General features: G+C 37.6%; 1 protein-coding gene across 1 annotated transcript in view; it reads right to left on the bottom strand.

Moving 5' to 3' along the window:
- The window catches only part of EFCAB6 (EF-hand calcium binding domain 6), a 78,689-nt gene that overhangs the window by 29,897 nt on the left and 23,694 nt on the right, over positions 1-25,098 (bottom strand). Inside the window, 3 exon segments of the mRNA XM_072033085.1 lie at positions 5,681-5,876; positions 9,063-9,197; positions 20,162-20,280. Coding sequence (XP_071889186.1) covers positions 5,681-5,876; positions 9,063-9,197; positions 20,162-20,280 — 450 coding nt within the window.

The raw sequence follows: 25,098 nt of genomic DNA, 5'->3' as shown, positions 1-25,098 counted from the left end.
TTTACACTACTGAAATTGCTCACAGTGGAGAAGGATGGTGAGTACACTTTCTTTTGGGGTAGGAGGTGTCTGATTCCCCCTGAGTAGGTTTCATTAGGCCAGACTGCATTAGCCACTTATTTTAATGCAGAAGAGCTCCACTCAGACCTTATTAATCATAAGTCTGGCAGGTCAGCCAAGAAAAGTTCATGATGCTTATTCCCAACTCCAGAGTCTGGACTTTTACAAATGTCCTCAGAGAACCCACTGGTGCTTAACAGCATCCCCAAGACAAAGTCCTCTCTGTCTCCTTCCTCCTTTCTCAGCTCTTCTGCAGTTAGTTACCAGTATCAGAGCTAAGTGTCATAACCGCAGTTCTTCCTTACCTGAATATTAAGCTGCAATCACACTGCTTGAAGTATTTTATGTTTCTTTAGTTCTATTTTCATGTAGTGTATCTCTACACCTCTACGGAGCTGTAATTCAGTTGGAATCCTGCTCATATAAATTAGATCAGATGTACAGATGCCATAGTGTGTATTCTAAAGAGTTAATCAGAATGTAAAGCTCATTAGCATATGTCAAAGACATCAAAAGATCCATGTGATGAATACAACATTTAGAAATCATTTTTTCAACTTCCCTTATTCAGCTATTTCTTAAGAAAAAATAAATAAATAAAATCTGAACCTGTATGGCTTTGGAGTTTGTGAATATTTGCTTTTGTGGTTGTGGGTTATATTTATGAGGTGCTATGTGAGACAAAAATCATCCCAGGCTCGTACTTTACTAGTTCAGTAAATTTTCCATACTTCAATGATCAAGCTGCATACTTTACTCATTACTTTTTAATATACTTCAGTGATCAAATTGTATAGCATAATGATCAGTTTTCCTAACGTTCCTGAATGAGTTGCATACCTTATTAATTTACATACATACTTTACAGGCCAAAACTGTAGCATGTTTGGATGAAGTGAATAATTTAACTACCAGCCTTCTCCCAGAACCTGCACAGAACCCCAGGAATACATGTGAACCCAAGGTGGGATGAAATTGCAAAGGCATGTGAGATTTTGGGTTGAACCCAAAAGGAAAACATGACATTTGAGAGCATCTGGAAGCTGAACCAGTACTGTGACCCTGGTTCATATTTGTTTTGTCTTTTCAGAAATGTCCCCTTGTAGATTAACTTGGGCTTTTAATGATGGATTTATCCCTTCTACCCCAACACAACACAGAAAACAGTTCAAGGAGAATGCTCAATATAGAAAAAAGCAGTACAGGCTCCAACCCTGTCATGGACCAAGTACCTCCTGAAAGATGGGGAGGTAGCTTATTTTTTGTTAAGTTGAGGTGGAAAGTACTCAGGATCTTGGAGTACTGCTAAAGATATTTCATGTTAAATGTACACTTGCAGAGCTTGAACCCAGGAGTGTGCAGCTTGTCAAGTTGTTATGGAAGCTTAGCGCCTCCTTGGAGGATGAGAAGACATCGCAGCTAAACCTTCCCTAGCAAAAGCAGACACCTGTTCTAAAGTCTTAAAGCTTGCTGGTAGGTCAGCAGTCAAAAACATTCTTAAAATAATTATACAGATGTATTTCACACAATTTGTCTTTGGGCTGGTATGATTCAGTTGAAACTTACTGAAATTGTATCAGCATACTAGCAGAATAAAGGGGAAATGCAGCGTTTTCTGACCTATAAAAAGTATTCCAATGTTTTACACTTGAGAACCATGTAATCTATTACATCTATTAAGACTGAATTTTAATTTTAATAAGCTGAAAATATAAATATTTTAAAATCACCAACTATTTTAAAATAACTGTAACTAAATGTAATATTGCCACTAAGGACAAAGTAACAGTTACACTACTATTAATGCTAAATTTACAGAGAATAAAAGCACTCAAGCAGCCATATAAAATGTTGAATAAAGATGCACTTATAATAAGTATTGTGGTAAATCTACGTCTATTTGTAACTGACAATTATTGTTAAAGTCACTAAAACACTAAAAAAACCTATAACACGTTACAAACTTTTGGAGCTGTTTATGGGTCCTCCTTCATCCAAAAAGTGTAGTCCCTCCTTCTGCTCTTTTCAGTCACTCAAGCCGTGACAGACTTTCTGACTCAGGACGCGAAGAGGCTGAAACAAAAATCTCACTGGTTTTCCAGCTTCTGCATTATGACACAGAATTTAATCACCATATAGCTCTACACAGATTTGTTTAGCACAACATTCTATTATCACCATAGCAATAAAGTGGTAGGCTTTTTATATGTTTTTCCACTGGGTGATGATTATTATTTTTCTCATTTTATTTGTGCTTCGAGCATATATTTTTGAAAATGAAACATAGTTACTTCTTAGAACAGAAAACGCAAGTTAATGCAGTGTTTTTTTTAGAACTCCTATGTATATAGTTAGTAACAGGCTTTCACATCCTTAGCCAAATTCAGAAATGAACAGTAAGGTAACATCATTTGGACTCCTATATGCTCACTTCTATTTACACCCTAATCCCACTGGTCAAGATAGACTAAGATAGGAGAAACTAGAGAAAAGAGAAAGACTGTGAAATTAAAATAGGACAAAGACTTCTTTTACTTACACCTTTTGATATGTTCCTGTTGTTTTCAAGCGCAGTAAGAATTTCTGCCTGACAAAAGAATGCTGTGAGTATGAGCTGTGGGATCTGTTCCTGAAGACTGCCTCAAGTGAACTAATCTGGTGAGACACTGCAGACAAAAACATCTGCCACAGAGAAACTGCAACTCTAATTTCAATTGTTGCAACAAATATGTTCAGAGCATCAGAAGACCCTCTATTGACACAGTCAAGATTTTCTCTGTACTTGACTAACCTCCATGTTTGACCTTACTAGTACATCTACACTCCTGCTATTGTTTGGTGCTAAGAACGTGGTGAACTCCACACTCCACTCACTTTTCTGCCCGCCTCCTGTCAGTCCATCTAGACACATCAGAATTCATCAGGCATATTTGGGCATCCCACATCTTATGTCATCCAGTTGGGTAGCATCCATGGTCATGATTTCAGCTTGCCACATGTAGAGACTTACATTTGCATGAATGCCAGACTTAACTTCTGAGAGCAGTTTATAAGACAATAAGGGCTTTGTGGAGCTTGACAGAGATCAAAAGAAAAATGTGTGAAATTTAGATGTTTCTAGCACATTAGATTTTATCAACTAAAGAAAAATAGAGCTCAGTAACTATTCTTACTTCTGAGAGGAGGTTTATGATTTTCAGAAAAGCTTTCCAGTATACTGTCAACTCCTTGCAAAGGTTAAGGTTCTCGAGAAGGTACCTGAACTGCTTGTCTCATAATTTAAAGCAGAAGTGGTCAAGTACTTGCCGAAGTTCTAGTTCTTTAATTACTCCAGTGCCTTTTTCATCACACAGAGAAAATGCCTGAGAAGCACGATTTCAAATTACAACCTAGACAGACCACAAAAGAGAAGTCTTTTTTAGCAGTTCCTATGGAAATGAGGCCTGCATGCTTTTTACTTACAGATTTTTTTGTTATACATAGAGAAACAAAAAATATTTCCAGAACCTTTCTTAGTTTGAAGTTTTCTGTTCTTTCAAAAATGAAAGGCAATTGTTGAAATAAATCAAAACTGGCCTCTATTTCTGTGCTACATATGAATATGCAAATAAAAAACAACCTACAGTTTCAGCGGTTTTTGTTTTAGCTTTAGAACTGTTCTAAATAACAGGTTTAAAAATGTATATTTTAATGTACACGAACCTTGTCTAGTGATAAAATAAACATTACCATATTCAAAGGACATTGGAAAGGAATCCTTTGAACACTAACAAATCTTAAACTATTTGTTATAAAACTTCAAAGGTTTGTATTCATTTGTAGAAGTGTCGTAGATGGGATGTTATTTTTTCCAACTAGCTAGACTTTAAGAACTGTGCTTTCAGATCTGCCTCTAACAAAGCAAACACTGTTATAAACTCATGTTGTTAGACTCCCCAGTCACATGGGAGGCAGCAACTATTACACAAAAAATGACTCAGAAACAAGGGGAGAATTTTCTTATTTTCTCGTATGAAGAAAATGAGAAAAAGTTCTGCTTTTCCACAAAAAGTCTGGCTGTCCATGCAGAAAATGTCTGAAGTTATATTGACAACCAAATGGTATCCTAAAAGATCAAATGGATAATTTGTTCATGTCAGAAGTCATTTTGATGTAGACAAAACTGTGACCTTCCTCATGTCCAAGGCACCTAGGGATGAGAGGACAGATACTGACTTTTAGGATGCCAGGAGTGCCCCATTAAAATTTACCAGACACTAACCTGGACTATTGTATTTATCTACATCCAATTTTAATGATGCAGAGCACAGTAAGGGATTTTTCCCTTACTGTGAAAAATGCAAAGTGATTATATGAATAGTTCAGTATGCTATTTAAGAGTTAGTCTATCTGGCCAAAAATGTCGTGATGGCCCCAGTAAGTTTACAAACATCACCAGAGTCTCCAAGCAGCATGGAAAAAGATTTCTGTAAAGAAACAGCATCTCCCACAGTATTTTGTTCTTTTTCAGTTATACCAGCGACATCATTAGTGATGTCTTTATTGCAAGCCTGTGTTATTTTTAACTGCAGGACAAAGCCCAAAGATTGAGAATTCAGAAATGCAGCCGTTGATAAAAGGGAATTTCTACCCCCATCATGTTTCCAGCCACTGTTCCCTTTACTTCCCTTGTGCTGACAGCAACTCTCCATCTTTGCAGGCCTGCCTCTAAGGCCATGAGCTTACACTGGACCTGAAACTGCAGGTGCAGATTACATGGCTCTACATTCCTTTGTGATAGGAATGTTTCCTTCAAGGTCTTTTTGATTATTCTTTCGCATGCTTGAAAACAATGTTACTGTGACATTAAAAATTATTTACTCTACAGGCTGCTGCATTTCAGTATGCTCTGACACAACAGCCTAAGACTACTTAATATACGGCTTTTTTTTTTTTCATAAAGAGCTTTCAAAATTCTAGAGAAAAGGGGTTATTTTTGTAATCCTCATTTTACAGAAGGAAAAACCAGGAAACTTGCTGCTTGTCAGCTAATGTGCCTTATCTGTCTGTGTCAGAGACAGGAGTGGCCAAGAGTATAACTGCAGATAGTTGCAGAAGCCCAGCTGACAGGTGCTAACTTCTGCAGCCACTATAATGTGTCCACATCCAATCATGTCTGTATCCCTAGTTGCTACATGTTCTTTTCATCTCACACTGATAAAACCATAATGTCTGCACTAGCACATTATATCTACCTATAGGAAGTCTCCATTTAGGAAACTCAATGGAGATATTCAAAAGATGTAATTATTCACATGCCTGCCATGCAGTTTGCAGACAACTGGTGAAGGAAAAGGGCTTTGGGGAAGAGAGTAGAGTTCAGATGATTTTCTGTTTTATTTTTCTTTTCTGATCCTTATCTTCACAAAACCTCTAGGCTTGATTTGATATGCTTGTTCTGTGAAGTTACCAGAATACAATCAAAAAGTCTGCAGTTGTCAGAACATACTATTCATACATAGGCCAAGGTTTTTTGTAACACTCAATTAATAGTAGAAAAGTTTTGAAGTCTTTGGGCTCGTCTCCTGCCAGGCAGAAGAAAGGGAATTAAAAAAATATTCCATGACCACATGAAACTTACCTTGTACAACAAATCATAAGATGTTGCAACTATTTCTTTTATCTTAATTAAGGTCTGTTCTAAGCTGAGCGCTGCAAATCTTGCAGGTGGTGCAGCCTGCTGTTGTCTCTGTTGGTATTTAAATGCTCTGCCATCATCAAGTGCTCTCAGGAAATCAAAATAAGAGAGCTTGCTGTCATGAATGCTGATTCCTAAGCTAAGGGAAAAAAAACACAGAACAAGATATCCATGATTTTAAATAATTATCTTACTGTTGTCTGCAGTGATTAATTACTATGATTTATTATCTGTACAGCAGCAGCACTTCAAGATACGTTTGTGCTGTCAGTGTACAAATCCTGTTAACTTCAGCCCAAGCTTTCTCAGGTCTAAGCCACCAATCCCATCAATTAAATGCAACCACACTCTCAGATGCAGATTCAGACCAGTCTCCAGATGCTCAACAGGAGAACTGCTTTAGCCTGGGCTCATGTGTACAACCTTCCAGTCCATCAGCATTAATCTGGTGCTTTTTAAGCACAGCAGAATATTTTGATCACAACCTGCTGCTGAGCTTATCAACACCAATGTGGCCAGAGGACACATAGGCTCTCAACCTTGTCCTTTAACCTCCTCTTCACATCACAATCTAACAGACTCTATTGAGAAGCTGATGTTCGCTGTGCTAAGTGCTGTTACTTTCCCTTGACTTTGCTTTACAAAAATACCTTTGACTCACAGATCCTGATGAGCTGCTTAAGTATGTCATCAGTATGTCACGGTTATCACCGCTGCTAAAGAAAGAAGCAGTACTACACACAGTCTGGTATGCTGGTACCAAACACAAGCTCACATATACAGTACAGCTCTGTGACACACTACGTAGGTGTACCACCACAGCTGAATACATGCTCAGGATTTGTCTGCCACATAATAGGAAACAAAATCTGGTTCCACACAAAACTTCTCCTAAAGTTTGAGATGGAAAGGCTTAACTTCACTCTCAACCTATGCTTCACTTTTTGTGGTTTGTCAGGCCACTAGAGAACTTTTCTACAGCTTCTTGGCCCTGGTATCAGTGGCCACAGCACAAAGGTTTTAACATGAAGTGTGGGCAATGAAATGCCTAACTGAGGGCAGGACTCAGCCCCACTGCATTTCATGCACTGGCCCTCCCTTCCTTTGATACATCATCCCCTGAGCTGCACAGAGAGATGGTACGTGTGGCCCAACAGCTGCTGCTGCTGACTTGCAAGCCCCATGGCCAGTAAGGGATCCTGATCAGATCACTCATGGTCAGACTATACCTCTGTACCTGAGAGGCCTGCCCAAGGGCTCTGCAGGCTGCACGCACAACTTGCTGGATTTATGTCTGCTAAAATGTCTGCTGGATCGGGGACACTGGGAATTTTCATGTTCTGTCACATTAGAAACTCAGTGGGTTACATAGCTGACTACAGATAGCTCTGGGTAACAACACTGAATGTATTTTTGCATCACATATCAGCATGGGGAAAGATGAGCTCTCGCATATGATTTTTTTTTTTTTTTTCCAGAGAACTTGAGTTACCAGTCTAAATTAACTTTTATTCAAAGATGGATAGTTTACCATAAAAAGACTGGAATTAAGGCAAGTTTCACATATGCAGAAAATATGTGAGAGTAAGGGTTATTTAGCATGAAAAATTAAGATGAAATGAATTGCATTAACCATAACATGAAAAGCTACTTTTCTCCACTGTCATATGACTTGTGACTTCCTAATGAAAAGACACAGTGTATTTTAAGCAAGGACTTCAAACCTGCCTAATGAACCTGTAGAATTATTTACCACAAGGGAGTACAATAGCATCAGCTTGCTCTACGCTTACCAGTGTAAATCCAGTGTAGTCAGTTAATGGAATTTCCTACCATGCAAAGACAAACAGAGTCTCCAGAGTACAGTATGCTTTGGGGATTTTTGATACAGGTTTATTGGCTCCCATGGAATTGTTACAGATTGACCTTTAGAGTTACCAGCCATGGAGAGGATTTTAATAAATTTTAATAATTTTATAGACAATCATCATAACTGTAGATAATTTGCACACATGTAATAAGCAAGCAGCTACTAAGCTGCAGGTGAAAGGCTGGGATTTTTTAGTCTTTCATTAAGCTTTTTTTTTTTTTTTTGGTCAGAATTATGGTCAAGGCAACACCTAGTGAGCCAAGCCTTCACATAGAAGATGGCCTCACCATGCAACCCGATTTTCCTGTGTAAAAATGAATTACTGTAATGTATTTTCATCATCTCTTTCCACAGTAAATCACTGGAGACCAATGCCTCAGCTACCACTCACCAGAATATCCAGTTACTAGAATGTCTAATTAATGGTGAGAGCTAGTAAAACAAAGAGGAAGCTTTATGAAACAGGCTGGAAAATAAATTAACTATAGACCCCATATCTGCTACTAAGAAAAAAAAAATCAAGAGCCCTGATTTTGCATCTTGCAGCTGCACAGCACTCCCACATAGCACCCATGTCAAGCTGGTTCCAATATTGGAGACAGTGTGTGGAAAAGGAAATAATCAACACCATTTCAGCGGAGAAATAAATTGCCAAGTGGGCATTAAAATTTTAGTAATAAAACTAAATGCATATGCTAATCTACTCAGTATTATTTAGAAAAGACTATTTTTGAATCAAGAAATGAATAATCTGCACAAAATTACAATGAATGGAGGTGTTTATCATCAAGAGGTCTTTGAGAAAGAAACAAGCAGCAGATTCCTATTAAGGCTTCAATTCGTAAAAAGTTTATCACCCAATTAAAGGTGAACTGTGAAAAGTCTGTGTTAATTTTATTTCAAAAAGAGTCTGATCTGGCAGGCTCTGGAGAACAAAACCCAGTGCTGCCAGGCATATGACCTCTGAGAGGCTGTTTAGGGCAGAAAACTCCACCTACCTGAAGCTGGAGCAGGTCCTTTGTGTTCCTCAGCCTCTACAAAGAGAATTTTCCTCTTGCTCATATTAACACACTGAATTAAAAGCATAGTTTTGCATAGCAGCAGCATTGGATTACTTGAAAGCTATTGCTATTTTATAACCTGATTTAATTCTGCTTTTGTTTGGAACAGGGTCTCTTTCACCCCTTTGCTGTATTACTCTGAAATAAATAAATAAAATTAGCAAACAAATGCACAGATTCAAAGCAAACCGTCGTTATGTAAGCAGACTTTTCACTCTCATTACCTGTACAACCAATTGCTGGCCTAAAAATATTTCTCACTCATATGCATTTTTAAGCATGTAGCTATCTTTGTTAGTTTTAACAAGGCTTCCAATATGCTTAACATTAGATACAAGATTATAGGTTTTGCTGGGTGTGACCAAAGAGATCACTGGAAGATAATCACACAAACCTGTTTAGAAGACTGCGTAACTGATCGTGATCAAGGTAACAGTTGAATTCTTCTAGTATCCTGTGCAGGTCAAATGCTGTTACACAGCCATCTCTATTTTTATCCATTTTATGAAAGGCCTTGAAATCTTGGAATTAATCCCTAAATTTATCCCAGAAAGAGAAGAGATGTTTATTTTAGCTCATTTGTTACATCACATGAAAAAGATACAAACAAATACACAAAATAGGTGTGGAAGGGCAGAGAAAGATTTTGAGCTTATTTGTGTGTGGTAAATTCATATGATTTATTCAAAGACTGCTAAATTGTTCACAAATAAGCCTCATTCCCCCTCCCCCCTTTTTATTTGCATGTGGAATTGCATAGCCAAAATCTCCCACTGTAAACAAATGTTACTTGGGTGATTAAGTGGTTACTCTCCCCATTCAGAACTATAGATAGAAAATAGAGTCCTCTCTTTTAAAGCCTGTTTGATCAGAGTTACAAAATGTTTGGTGTCAGCTGGTAAAATGATGAGGGCTTGGCAGCATACTTCATGCAGTTTGAAGCTCCTGGAACTTTGATAATAGTCAGAAGAACTGTTTTACAAAAAGTTAAACCTGAGCAAAACTGGGAATAGCACAGGGCCTGACCCATGCCCAAGGGAAGAAATGCAGAGCTTCTGCTGACTCATGTGGACTTCAGATCAGCATTCAAATTTTTTTCCGAGATATTGATTATCAATTGGCTATTGACACATGATCAAATTCAGGCCTCAAAATCCTGACTGTGCCTTCCACTTTATTTCGTCTCTCATATTTCACCGACATTGGGGACCTTTTGATCAAAGTTTGGAAACCCCAAATATCCCTCTCCTCCTCATTCAACAAAAACTTCTCCACATTTGGGCTCAGGAGGATAAGGCAGGTATAAATGTCTTTCCTTTCTGCATGTTTTCAACCAGCAAAATCTCTTCAGATTAATGAAAGGTCAAACTAGTTGTGAACTGTGCCTTGAAGTGGATTACCAAGTATACATAAATTAGCTACATATATTCAGCACTTACAAGGGGATACCCAGATGGCAAAACCAACAGGTTTTAATCTGGGTTAATAACTACAGCTGCTCTCCATTTGCTTTGGGATTGCTCTTTCTGACAGCCCTAGGGTACAGAGCACAGAGGCTGGGTTCTTCAGAGAATCGGGATTTGTACTATAAAAGACATATTACAGCGATAACACTGTTCAGCCATGTAACCCACATGATCCAGCATGATTGCCTCAGTCCCTCAACAAGCTGGGCTGTGGATCTAACAACTCAGACCAGTTCACTCTGCTTCTTGTTAAGCCACCACCAATCAAGCAGCACCCGATCCTTACATCTTCTCCTTTGTATGAATAAGGCTAACAGGGAGCAGCACTCAGTAAGTCTTTTCAGTGCTCTCATGGATCTGCTCAGCAGCATCTGATCTCACCTCCAGTTACTGGTACTGTCTTTCCTCACAGCATTGCAGAATCCTTGATTTTCCATTTGTTTTCAAGAAGCTGTAAGTTCAGTACAGACTTTACAAGAACAATACATTTTCCTTGCTAATTGTTTTTCCTAAGAATCCATCCTTTTGAAGTTTGCACTTCTTATGAACAAAGAATAATTTCCCCACAGCCCTTGGGGTACAGGTAACACCACTGTGTATGCAAACAGCATCATCTACCTTAAAAAATCTGAATTATAATATGACTTTGGTGGGTTGTTACCAATTTATTATATGCTTCAGACCCATTGTACCTTCCAATATTATATGGACTAAATTAGGTGTACTGGGAATCTCTGCCTAACAAAGTTTCAATGGGAATAAACTATTTTTAAAAAACATTCCCCAAATTTGGTGAAAGTATGGATCACTTCTCAACTTCACAGCTTCCTTTAAATGTCTTTTAAAAGTCTCACCATTAAATTTAGGATATTTGAATTGGAAGTAACATGTTAAAATCCTTCATTCTCTACAAATCTTTCCAGGTCCAAGATGCTGAACTGTGCATCACTGTTAGACAGAATTTTTGGGACTTCATATGCAAACAAATTCAGCATTAGTATATGCCATAAAATGTTCTGGTGTTAAATTCAATCCAAATGCAGTTAATGCCCAAGTCAATTACTTACAACAGGTTCAGATGTACTGACACATGGTGTTTTCTTTCACATTTTTCAAAGGTCTCATGAGCCTCCTGTACTCTATGAGCATATCAGGTCATAATACATTGACAACACCATGCTGTTACCTCTAAAGTGTACACCACTGAATGCAGAAAATTTTGATCTGAGTTTGTCAGATGGGCTTGGTGTGCAATGGCCCTTGCTGCCCAGCAGGTTGTAACCTTCATGACTTTCTGCACTGTCATCTTCTGTACAGCTTCTCCAAACCCACCCCACCTTCTTCTGAAATGGGGCTATTCTCTTTTTTTTTTTTTTTTTTCCAACCATATTTCCAGGTATTATGTCATCATTCTCTGTGTTGCTGTCAAGAGTAGGCTCATTGAATGCTCTAGGAAGTATGTTTTTGATTAGTAATTATTTCTCCAACTTAAACTTTATTGTAAAATTGAATGGTTTTGGTTAAAGAACAGTGTAAAGTCACACAAATTTCATATTCTGCAAGCTGGTCCTTTTTATTTATTTATTTTTCTCATGGTTACAAAGTGATTTGTGTCAGCTCTGACCATAACAGACCAATAAACAGATATGTGGCATTTCTTACAATCACATTGCAGAGCCAGAGCTCTGCTCTCTTAGACTTTACCTAGAATTATGGTGTTCACAAGTGCCCTAGAAGCATATGGCATGCATTTCCACTAAATATTTTTTTGAATAATACTATCCATAAGCCATTTTTTGAAGATTTTTTCTACCTTTTAGCATGAATACATGTAAGGCAAGTAGTTGTCTTTATAAATGCCATACATTTGGAGTGTTGGAACTAGAGGTCCCTTCCAACCCAAGGTATTCCATGAGTCAGGAATACTTTTCCCAATTTTACAGCCCAGTATTTTGTGTGGTAACTCAAAAGCTACTTGCAGAGATTTTCAGTGCGATATGAACTTTTATGGAACATTCACGGTGCTAAGAGGCTTCTGGACACCCTCATTATCTTTGTGTATGACATATTTGTAACAAATCCCTTCTATCATTTTTGCAGTTAATCTTTTTTTGCTATCTCACTGTCCTTACATTTGTATTTGTCTAATCCTACTTTTTCAGATTCCCCACAGTTTTTCTCCCTACTCAACATCTTCAGTATCTATTTAAGCATCCGCAGCTGCTTCAAGTAAATAGCTTTTCTAACACTTTCCTTTGAAGACAAGAAAAGGATTTAAGCCTGAAGGAAGTCTTCTCAAGTAGAACCTCCTGTACAGTAATTTAAAGATGCGTAGTGTTAAACCCTTGTCATCCAAGGAAATTACTTGGATCCAGCAGAAGAATTTGAATTTACATGAAATGTTTATTTGTATTCATAAAAATATACATTTTATATGTGTGCATTTTCCTGAAAATATCCTTTATAGGACAGTAAATATAGGACAGTATCTGTCCTGAAAGATACACTTAGCCCCATTTATATAAGGACAATATCAGCAGCCTGCCTTTTGACATTCCTGTTGTTAATTGGCTCCTCCATTTCTAAACTTCACAATATTATTCCTATGTGATCCAGCTGTTTTATGAGCTTCTCTCTCATAAACAGAAGAATGTTCCTAAAAGCACAAATTGTTGTGAAAATAAAGTTTTATATTCTGTGTCTACTTTATTTCAGACATTAAAGATTTCTGGGCACGATCTCTTACAGTTCCTTCATCAGCTTCACTTCTTTAATCAAGCCCAGAGCAAGATATAATTTAGATGTAATACTATCTCTTTCTGAGCATAAACTTAAACTACTGTGTTTATCTTCATTTTCCAAATAATTTCATATAATCCTTTAGTAGGAATTAGATTCTTGGTAGACACCCTCAGTTTCAGTAGTCTGTCTTTGTAAGTGGAGATTCATAAGCCAAATTTTGAAGGTAACATTGAGCACCAGTTTTGAATTTCGAGGTGTTTTCTCTCAGCCTGCAGATCCCTTCTGCAGCTTGTGCGCAGAATCTCTGCTTTGTTGCATGGTTGGTTTGTGCAACCTCATACAGATCTGGGAGTGTATGAGGTACTCTGTGTTGTTTTTGCTTACCCAGTTGCAAGGTATTACAATGTTATTTGTTATAGCTGCTGCAGTATTTCCAAATTCCTGGACATAATCTGAACCTGTGAATTTTCATAAATTTTTGTATTTTTCACTTTTGTTACTTCTTACTGATATCTCTGAAGGGTCTCTTCAAAACTGTGTTACTTCGTTTCGTGACATGCGGCATGTCCTCTTCCCCTCTGATGTTTTCTACTATCCCTTACAACTGTCCTAGCTTGACTAAACAGATTTTTCCTTTTTTTTTTTTAAGTAGCTTTGTATCTTGGATTCCAATCAGCATCTGATCCCTTAAAATGGAATCTCTCAAAATGTCATAACTACTTGACTGATTCATTATTTTAAAATCAGACAAAAATTCTTCAAAGAATTCCTCCCTCTGCATTCTCATACAAAACCTGTGTCTCTCAAAAGGTCACACTTCCTTGGGAGTGCAATATTGAACTTCCAGTAGCTGTGTGGATTGCCCTTTCACCCTGCCATTAAAAACACTGATAGCTTCTACTTCTGTAATATTCCAAAAAATAGTAAAGCTTCTTTATAATGAATTTAGCCATTGTATATAGGTTTCAAAGCATGATGTAAATCTTTTCATGGAAACTGCATATTGCCAGCGTGTTTTAGAGTCTCTAAAAGTCCCTAAAGAGCTATCACCTTTTCTCTCACTTTCAAATCTCTTTTTTGTAGTTAATAACCTCCTCTATTTCACATTCTGCTCCTGTTACCTCACAAGATTCAAGACAAAACTTGTATTGGAAAGAACGTAGAAGGATGCTATAAAAGATACACATCAGAGTGGTGCCATTGCACTCAAGATAGCTTTACTGTCTTGAATCTCCATGAATCTAATTAATAACTAACTAGTTTAGACTCCTTCAACCTCCTCTTAGATATGAGACCCTAAAGATCCAATATCTGCTAATTGGATCTATGGGTTTTAACTTATTATATTCAGAAGCCTACAGATGGGTGCTGTGCCTCAGCACCCCAAGAGACCAAGACAGTCTCACCTAGGAAGCAGCATACAGTAACGTGAAAACCAAAAAAAAAAACCCTGACTACTATATGGGTACTTTATGTTTTCACTGAGATATCATTCTGCTCCTCCCCTGGAAGATTGTTTAGCACTGCACCTCCCATCTTGCAAGAGTGTGCTTTTAAGATGTGATATGGTCCACATTGTACCCTCATTGCAAAAAAAGATTCTGGACTCCTCTACAATTGTATGTTATTTTCAGTGCCATGCTGTTAAACGATAGCTCTTTGCCACCACTATTATCTCCCACTTGAATATTCCCAATGAAAGCAAAGGCTGAGGTAGAAGTCAAAACAGTTTTTCAAATTGATATTTTTGGAAAATCGAGGTATTCAACATTTTTGCACTCATTAAAGATTTCTAAGCAACAATTATTCCACTCACAGCAGTAAATATGTGCATGGAGAAAATGAGGATTAAGCTCATAGATCAGACTACATTGCCAAAAAAAAAAAAATATCTTCAAATGTTTTGCATTTTTCTTGAAAAGCTGGAAAGCCACTGTTCAATATCTGTTTCTAATTTGGGCGATTTGTTCCTGTGAGTAACAACAAAAGAAAGAGGAAAAAAGTGCACAGCAATATGTTTTGATTTGTAAGACACCCAGAGTTTTTGTCTGCCTCACATTGTGTACTCACAGGGCACTGAAACTGCTCCAAAGCCATTAGGGTGAGGTTCACAGCCCTTGCAGAGAGCCTGAAGAAAGGACATGGGCTGGATTCAGTCACTGTGCAAATAGTACTGAGAGAGCTTAAGCAAGATCATGGAAGGGCAGTGGGTGCTGTTCCCAGTGGTACTAAAGTGGGTTCTTTCACAGCAACCTCATGCAACTGTCTCCTTCCAATCAGAATTTGACAGGAATCAGTGAAATGAATTGTTTTTTCCAATTCTTTCAGAATAAAATGGAGGCTGAGGACCACGTGGATCACCAGGGTTAGATTTTGCAGCCACTGCATCTATTTTTCTGACCAAGAACAGATCTTCTTATACTGACTTTTATAGTAGGAGGGCACAGTGCCCACCTTCACTTGCCATATCTCATCTGCTCCATTTGGTCCTGGACTGAAAGGCTGACCCTTGGTTAGATTGCTTCACAGTGGTTTCAAAGCCACTACATGATTGCATTTCATTTGTCAGACAATGGCTCAGGCGTAAGAGTCACTTATGACTTTCTGAGGCCTCATGTAAAATCTGAGGAGTTCAAAGGCTTGGATTCGACTTCTCTTGCTCTTCCTGTTTTAAGAGAGGAAAAATCAGACAGGAATCACTATGACAGGACTGCTCCCTCTGGCCAGGAATTGGGTGGGATGTATGGCAGACAAGAGAACATTCATCAGAACCAAAAGATGAGAATAGATAACAAGACTTAGTTTTGTAAACCATAAGTGGTTAAGATGTGAATCCATTTCCAGGTTAGCCACAGGTGCCAGAAATTTGAAAAGATTAAGAACAGAACTGGATTTTTTATGTATCTGAATCAAAGAGCCAGTATCTAACAAATAATTATAATGCAATTTTTGAAAAGGATATGGAAGTCCTGCCTGCAGGCTTACCCAAATTCTATAATAACCCAGGATTAGACAGCCATAGTGCAGGGGCAGAATATTCCACATCCATTGACTAGAAGGCTATTCCACCTCAACTAGAAATATCTGGCTCTTGTTACTACCAGGTAACTGAATCCAGTTATCCTTGGCCCAGTCTGACAATTTCTGTTCTCTTCGAAATTATAATAAAGAAGTCACTATACACTTTTATGTATGAATTTGTGTGTATAGTTGCCATATACATAGGTATATACATAGTTGCTTTACCTTAGGTTCTCAAAACTAAACAATTGTAAAAGATGTGAACCTGACACAATTTCACATCACTATTTTATTTTTACCCTGTATGTCTTCCCAGCTGAATTAATTACTCTCCACCTGCTTCAGGGTGAGGATGTGCTTCTTTGAATCTCACTGCACAATTTCTGCTTGTCTTACAGAATTTTCTCTACTTGCAGAATTGCTCTTTTATAGCTCTACAGGTACGGAGGCCTTGCACTAAACAGGTTAGAAGTTGAAAGCTGCTGACCAAAAGAGCTCTTCATCCAAGTTTAAGACTACAGACAACCAGCTGGTACAACAAATGGAGCAGAAGAGCCCAATATGACACAGTTTGGGTCTAAGTTTTACAACAGACAGTTATAAATACAATAACAAGCAATGCCTATAGCACAGCAGCTGCCTAACCATCTCTGCTGTATATTATGTAAATATTTTACAGGTGGAATGCACATTGATACCTGTGTGCATCATAAATACCGTTTATGACACTGGGAACTGCAATGCAGGTAGGAGAGCTGTCATGCTAAAAAGAAAGGAGAGCTTTGTCCTTGATTCCTTCAGCCTATCTGGGACGCTGAAAAAACAGTATTAAAAAAAAACAAACAAACAAACAAAAAAAAAAAAAAAAAAAACAAGGTAAAAAGCCAAAAGCCTTAGCATACAGGGTCTCAGTGGTGTTTTTTGTTTTTTGTTTTTGTTTTTTTTTGTTTTGTTTTGTTTTTTTTTTTTTTGTTTTGTTGTTGTTGTTGTTGTTGTTGTTTTCTTTTTCTTCTTCTTCGGTTTTTTTTTTCTTCTTCTTGTTTGTTTATTTCTCTTTATCTGCAAGACAAGACTTCTCTTCTTTGTTTATGAGTATATCGCCTTTACCAAAAATGTCATGGGGAATTATCATTATTATCAACAATAATTTATTAGCTCCCACAACATGTAGATCCTTTCCAAGCACAAACCAAATCTGTACTCTTGGAGGTTATGTTTTTACACGTGTTTTGTTCCTGAGGGTTTATAGTCCTAAATACAAAATACTTCAGAAGAAGAGTAAAAGCATGAGCAGAAAACACGATAAGCATCCAAATGGTGTCTGTCTACAACCTGGAAATATAAGGTTTTAACATCATTGTAGAGGATTATCCTGTTGCCTCATTTTGCTGGCAAGTGTGGGAATCCTATAGCAGCAGCAGGCTAATCACTGCTGACTCACTAGGGCAAGCATGGATCATTAGACTCCACTGTAAGTAGGATATCATTGTGTCATTTGTTTGTCAAATGCTCTTCTCAGGAGCAATGACCTATTAACTCTGAGTGTTGATTTTGTGTGAGGCAGAGACTCCTCTTGCTTAGAGATAAGATGTTTATTTCTCCTGTATGGAGCCAGGGTCTATCCTTGTCATGGTTGTCTTTTGTTGCTTCTATGCAGCCATTTACTGACAATTTAACTAGCTGCTAAAGGGCTGTGAAACCAACTGTGCTTGCTACTTGGCTCTCATCCAAGGGACAGGATAGATAAAGGACCAGAGTGTCCTGCACACACAATCTTTCCCGCTAAAAGAAAAGCACCTGTTGATGGTGATCCCTTAGGTCTAAGTCGATGTTGCCTGGAGCAGTCTGAGAAGAGACCTGTAGGGTGACAAATCTGCACTTGCTCTTTCCCTTCAACCTGATCTAACAGCAGTGTTCAGACTGTAACTACAAGCTGAAACTATACCAATAAACAGGCCAGGAAGTGCTCTGGACACAGAGGCACGTCTCTGCTTAGTGAACCTTCTCAGACACAAAAAGAGATCAGTTGCCTGCAAACTAGCTATTGGAAACAGCCCTTGGGGCATTCTTGTTCCCAAACTGTGCTGGGAGAGATCAGAGAGAATCGTAGTTGACATAGGCCAAAGTATGACAAGGATTGTTTTGGCGGGTTATCAGCAAAGATGATTGTGTCTGAGAATGTTTCTGGACACTCTGATTTGTCAGTATAGCTCCTGCCATGAATTCTGTAAAATAAGTAATATACATCCATGGAGAATATGTTAAAAAAAGTCTGATGATGCACACTGGGGTAGGCTTATCTCTAGCAAATCCAGGGAATAGCGCTATGTATAAGCCTGGTCCAGTACCCTCAGAAACTCCTTTTCAGAGACTATTTGGAAAATTACATTTGTATTATGCACAGTATCAGTATCATCTTAACAAGCTAAACACAAACATAGGCAGTTACATGCTAAGCTCGTAAGATCAACTTACATGATCTATTTTTTAATTTTTCTTACATGCAGATCTTTAGTGTGCTGTTGCTGCTGCTCTTCCAGCTTTGAATGCTTCTTTTATTGATTATTATAGTTTGCTTTTAAACATGTATAGATGTCCTCTGTGCTGTGTCTGCTGAGCCCTGTGTCGGCAGGTGCAAATTCTATCCCCAGTTTCTGTAAAAAATTTTGATGAGTAAGATATCCTTTTGCATCTGTATCATACCTAGAAAAAGAAATGCTATTTTTAAATAATCATGTGTTCCTCATAAAAAAGGCATTATAGATGGTCTTAAGTGACTTAATAGCTCAAATCTCACTGACTTCCCTTCCTTGCAGAGGTGCCATACCACATGGAGAGTAAGTGACTTTATATGAAATTCAAAAGATAGGGCTTTGCTTTGTAATCACAGAATACACTATCCTGAGCACCAAATTGTCAGGAGTATTTTCCAGCTCTCAGAACTGCTGCATTTCAGTGTCTGACTTGAGACATGGAGAACTGGACTCCTGAAAATTCATCCCCAAATATCTCAAACAGGTCATGCATATCTGAGATGTTCAGAACTGTAATCATCCTTCAGAAATATGGATTTAGCCTCATAAACACTCTTCATGTTGTCTTAGGTATAAACCTTTCCATAGTTTTTTTCCGCTGCAGTTTCTCCCCCTGCTAGTGCTCCAATGCATAGTAATGCCTAATTTAGCCTCAGCTTCACTGTAATTCCTTTATTCAAGTTACTGATATAAGTAAGAGATTTTAGCTATTGTATAAAAGGAGTGGCTGATGGGAGTGAAGTTGTGCAGCAGGTAACTACATGAAAAGGATACTCTTCAATGTGCCATGGCATCCATAAGGAATAGGAATGGAAAGTAAAATCTAATGGAGTAGAAAATAATTCAGAGATGAATCAGTACTAAGGAAAAAAACATATTTAATGCAGTTTGAAACCAAGAGCCAATACACTCAGGTTCTATACAGTAAGATGGAGTGACTTTTTTTTTTTTTTAATAGATCTGTAATGAAGGCAGGTGTTTATATAATGTCACATACAGCTGATACCTATGCCATTTCAAACACAGTCTATAGAACAGCTACTCTTTGTTGAAGGCAGACAAGTATTTTTACCCACTTAACAACAAATTAGTTGTCTATAAAAACATTTAATGATATTATTTGTCATTTTTACACAGCATGAAGTTACCTTACTCTCTTTTGTTATGTATTTGGTATGTGACATTTTTCTTTTGTTAAAATCACTTTTCTTTAGGTAGAAAATATTGTAAGCAAACTTAGTGCTCTGAGAATGAAAGGCTGGTAGCACTGACTTCAGACAGGTACAGACTGTATGGACCTCCTAGATGGAAATTTTCTGTGTATTTCCAAGCCAACCTGAGACACTTGGAACTGACTTTCATGCATCACAAACCAAGGCAAGCATTTTGTGTGTATAAAACAGAATTGATGAAAAGGAAGTTAATGTAGCTGGTGACCTAGTGCCATTGAAAGTGCCAGTGAAAGAGCAAATAGACCAGTAATACTGAAATCGAGAGAAAATACTGTCCTTGAATTCATGGGAAACTAATGTACCTAACTGTATTCTTAAGCTCAGTGTTAAAAGATGTAGCCTCCTGTAACACAGTGTCATGATCTAAGGTCACGATCATAACAAAATAAAAGATTTCTTGTGCAGCATAATCTATTGTCATTTGTTGCACTACCAAAGGCTTTGTAATTCTATAAAAGATACATTATTGAAAGAGCTAATTATTTAGAGTTGTCATACCTTGCCCAAAGCTTCTTAAAGTCTTCCGGAGTGACTGGAATGCCAAATCTGAACAAGACTTTTTTCAAGTCCCCTGGCTGTATAATGACATTTCCCTTACTGTCAAATTCCTGAAAATTCTGGAATGTAAAAGAAATCATCACTAACAAGAACCAACAAGTTCAACTGTATGTTTGATCTCTCTATAAGCTTAATGAATAATGGGAATTGAGAAAGAAATATAAAATAATAATGCAATAGCACGTCCGATTTTCTTTCCTTTTTCTTTTTTTTTTTCCTTTTTTAATTTAAAATGTCTGCCACCACCAAATTGTTTTTTTACTATTTCCTACTTGATGGATGTGCAACTCTCACAAGCTTGAATCAGGATTGACATCATAGGTCAACCAGATTAAATCAAGGTGATGTAATCTCTAAATTTCTTATTGATGGCAGATACAAGGATATGAGCATAAGAATTATGCTTCCAGCTGTGGGTACACCCATTGCTGAGGTATGCCAGTGGAAGATGAAGGCATTGGAAAATGGTAGACATGCAGATTTCTTTGCCAACTTCTTCTATACCTAATATGAATGAGATTTTGCCTTTTTTAAAAATCATTCATTTTACAATCTGAGACTACCAGTACAATTGTCCAATTTATGCAAACATTTCATGAAAAAAAAATATATTAATTTGTCCTTGTGCTATTCTATTGTCCTTATATTGCAACTACGCAACAAATTTTAAAAAATGCTGAAAAAAAAATATAGGACAGTTTTGTGAGAGTTTTTTTGGATGGTGTAAATGCCCCAAATCAATGCTTCTGTGTGCAGGGCAACACTTGGAGTCAGCAAAGCAATAGGTACGTGTTTGTGTACAGCACGTAATCGAATGGGCCTCGGATGAATCCCATAACTACTCTTATAACAGAAACATTAAATAAAACCAACAATAGTAAAACATGAAGTTAGTTTCAGAAATAACTGTAATAACATCTACTATATAATTAGCATTACAAAAATTGAGCATTATTCAAATTGTTTTTTTCTTAACTCACACAGTAAGTTTTTATCATTAATGAGCTGTTTTGCATAGGTCTTTTTGCATATTTATAGACTCTGAAGATCAACATTGAATAATGTTCTGAAATCTATTAGTGCTGCTTATTTATTTAAAGAAAACATTCTTCTTACCCTTGCTAGGTCATGCCATCTGGTTCTTGCTTTGATAACAAGGTAGTAATGAGCCTGATCACAAGCTAGCTCTGCATCTGTTATTATCTTTTTTTTTTTTCTTCCTTCCCCCTCAGAAAATAAATAAATAAATAACAACTATGTTTTACATTAATGGGATCTTTAATCTCTACAAGTTTCCTTTGCCTTTGTTGTTCTTTATGGTAGTTGTAGTTTTGTTTCATAGTTTCTAAGATACCCATTAAGAACTGTTACTTCACATCTGTGCAAACTTAATTCTTCAAATACTGCCTTATTTCTCTAGCTGCAGTTTAGTGCAGGTTAGAGCCCGTGTGGATCATCTGTACGCATAGAAGGAGATGTTAATTACCTCTGAAAAAATTAAATCCAGGAGTGACTCCAGGAAGATTATCCTTGATTTACATCAATAACTTTGATGTAAAAAATGGTCTTTGTGAACCACGAAGGCATGGCTAGTAAGTTTAAGGAGTAAGACCCACACTTGCAAACAAATTCAATCACTACTACAAGTGTCTAACTTCTGGGATCCGGTGCAGTCCTGGCAGGCAGGGGTACCTCAGATCATGGGTACCTCAGATCAGCATCTGGCACAGCTGTCACACTGCACAGAAAGGTGACTAAATTCACACGCTATGCAAGGACACATCTTACTGAGAATTGAGGGAATGTTATGTCTCACCGTTCTTCAAAACTGAACACCTTCCTCCACATAAGAAGATTCCTTCTTCTGGTGACCACTTCTCTTCAGCCTTTCAAAGCAGTTCCAATTACAAATTTGAGGAAAGCCTGTTCATTTCTCTTAACAGACTATGTTCTAGCACCAGTTTCTTCACTGTCTATTGCTTTATAAACAAATACTGCAGACACAAGGCTTCAGAGCCTGGTTCTGCTGCACTCAATATGCTCTCAAACAAGTGACAGAAGAATACCAAGTCTACAGAAGAGGCAAGATGCAGTAACCACATCTGGACTGCCTGCTGTGTTCTTGTACCACCTATAGCATGTGCAGAAACACAACCAGGTCCTGGAAAACTGCTACATTGTGAACTTAGGTCCTTCCGAGCTGCCAGAGCTCAGGGCTTCAGCCTTTGCTGAGGGTTCCATCTAGATTTAGACAAAAGATTGCCACAATAATCTATTTTAGGTGCCTGGAAACCTGTTGATTTTTTCCCCACTCCCACCACTTGAGAGAAGATTCCATAAATCTAAACTATTCACCAACAGAAATGGTCTAAAAACTTGGCTGGGAAACAGAAGAGTGTTCTGAAGGCTTTCGAACACCATATTTTCATTACTGACTTCTCAAACAGTAACTATTTGAAAAGCAAAAAACCTGGAGCTAAATCCAAACTGTTTCAATGCCTAGCTAAGTCCAAGCTGAAACAGAAATGACAGCGAAACATTAATTGGTCTCGGACTCCTACTGTTTGCAAAACCCAGTCACCACCAGTTTCCTTTCTTGGTTTAGACTGATGTCCTTGATTCACTCAGTTGTCCAATTCAGAAAAAAAGAAAAGCAAACCAAGCAGATAAATATTACTAACAGAACCAACAGTAATGCTGTAATAGACAAATAAAAAAACTGGGAAATAAGCCTATGTGTATATATCACCATTGTCACAACAGAGATGAGATGCTGATCAGAAGGTTTTTCGGTCCTGCTGTACTACTGTACCTTGTCGTTATTTTTTATGAATTTCTCTCTATATGTATAGTTAAACAGTTTCACACTGAGTTTTTAGAATGATTTTTAGTACGTAAATGATATTCATTATTTCATAATTTCTGCATTATTTCAAACTTTAAAATCTCAGACATTTTAGGCAGCTTCACTTCACATAGTAAAGGGGGCTGCTGCAATACTCTCCTTATCCTCCACCCACTCTGCAGCACCTCAGCATTTCTGTGCACCTGATCTGGTCTACACCCAGTTCCCTAGTGGCATGAAGGTTTGGAGTGGAGGGCCTACAGCTGTTGACAATGAGATTAGTCTGAATGAGATTAGACAGAAATGATTTCTGATTCCCAAACCATGTCCCTATTTCTGCATGCTTGTGAGATACAGCCCAGTTGTCTAGCTCAGAGGTTAGCTCAGCTCTAAGACTCCAATATGGTTATCAGTATATATATTTAACATCATGTATTTAAACAGTCCCCAGGGTAATTCCACGATTTTAACTTAGAGGTAGATTTAACAACTGATATGTGTCCTATAATCATTGAGCACTTTATAAAGCTACCCAACTTCAGCTTGATAAGGAAATATTAAAATATATTTTCCTTCAATAGTACCTAATACCAATTTTCACACAGCATATTAATTTCTGTAAACACATCAGATTATTGTAGGTACAAGTCAACTTTTTATTTCTTACTTGTGAGATGGCACCAGCGAAGGGTGTACATCCTCAGTTTCCTGGGTCTGGAACAGCTGACAGAATTCGTGGTAATTTAACATGGTGGTCAGGTTCATTCCCAAGAAACTAAGTAGGTGCAAGAACTTCTCATCTCTAAACCACACAGAAAGCTGTCAAAGAACTGCTGAAAGTCAGGCATGTTGATGATACCATCATGGTTACTGTCTGTTTCATGGAAGGCAGAATAGGTGTCCTAACAAGAAATATTTAACTAAATATATTCAATATGTCAACTACATCATATTTTAAAACATAAAAAATACTGCTCTAGACTTGTTTTGGCAACAGACAATTATTTTAATGCAGTTTAAGAATACAAAACACCAATTATACTGCCTTACTTAACACTTCGGTTAGTCTGCAATAAAGTGTAGTCCTATTGCTTTCATTTTAAGCATGTACAGAACTGAGCAAAAGCAGTGAGCATCAAAAAGCCATGCCCCCAAAATTTACAAAGTAGCCTCCACTTTCCATCAGTACCATACTGAGGTGACTCATCTTTACCCATCATCTTGCACACCCTTAGAAAACCTGTTATGAAGAGAGACTTTATAGCAATTAATCTACTAGCTGAACATGTTCTCCCATTGAAATAGGCGTAAAATGCTCCAAAACTTTTCAAATGGTGCAGATCTACAGAAATCTGAAGTGATACCCGTCAATATGATCAACTTTTTTAGGGGTGTTTGAACAGAGGACCCCACAAGTCCCCCAGAGGACTGCTGATCTTTCCAGTTCTCCTAGGGAACAGGGACAGAATGAACTGAGCAAAAGGCTAATGACCGCAGCATCTCTCCTTTCGTAAAATGTGCTCTTTTGTATGCTGTGCATATCCATGGTAGGATTTCAAGGTGTACATTCTGATGGTAGTTACAGAAAATAATAAGCAAACACAGAAAAAATGGAAAACAACTGTTGGTTAAAAACACCATGTTGCAAACTTTAGGGACTAAGAATCTCTTCTTTAAAGATCACTGTCATGAATAGATGGACTGTTCCATGAATGAGTAGCATGGAATTATTCTCTTCTAATTGCAGAATCTTTAATAGCTATGCTCACAAATGGATGGAAAATGGAAAACATAACTTGGATTTTATTTTCCTGGCAAAGTCTGCAGAGTAGACAATTGGGTGGAAAAAAGTTTTTGCCTTGAAAGCTGAATGTATTTGAAATGGAAATTTCTGACAACACAAAAGACATGAAATCTAATACAGTTTCAAGTCACTTTTCTGACAGCTCCTCCAAACCAACTTTTAGAACAAATGTTTGTATCACAAATAACCAGCTTCACTACCCAAAGCAACACATGTCTTGATGTATTC

Source organism: Anas platyrhynchos, chromosome 1, assembly GCF_047663525.1.
Source record: "Anas platyrhynchos isolate ZD024472 breed Pekin duck chromosome 1, IASCAAS_PekinDuck_T2T, whole genome shotgun sequence".
Lineage (NCBI taxonomy): Eukaryota > Metazoa > Chordata > Aves > Anseriformes > Anatidae > Anas > Anas platyrhynchos.
Note: the sequence above shows the minus strand (reverse complement) of the source record. Positions and strands in the feature narration are given on the sequence as shown.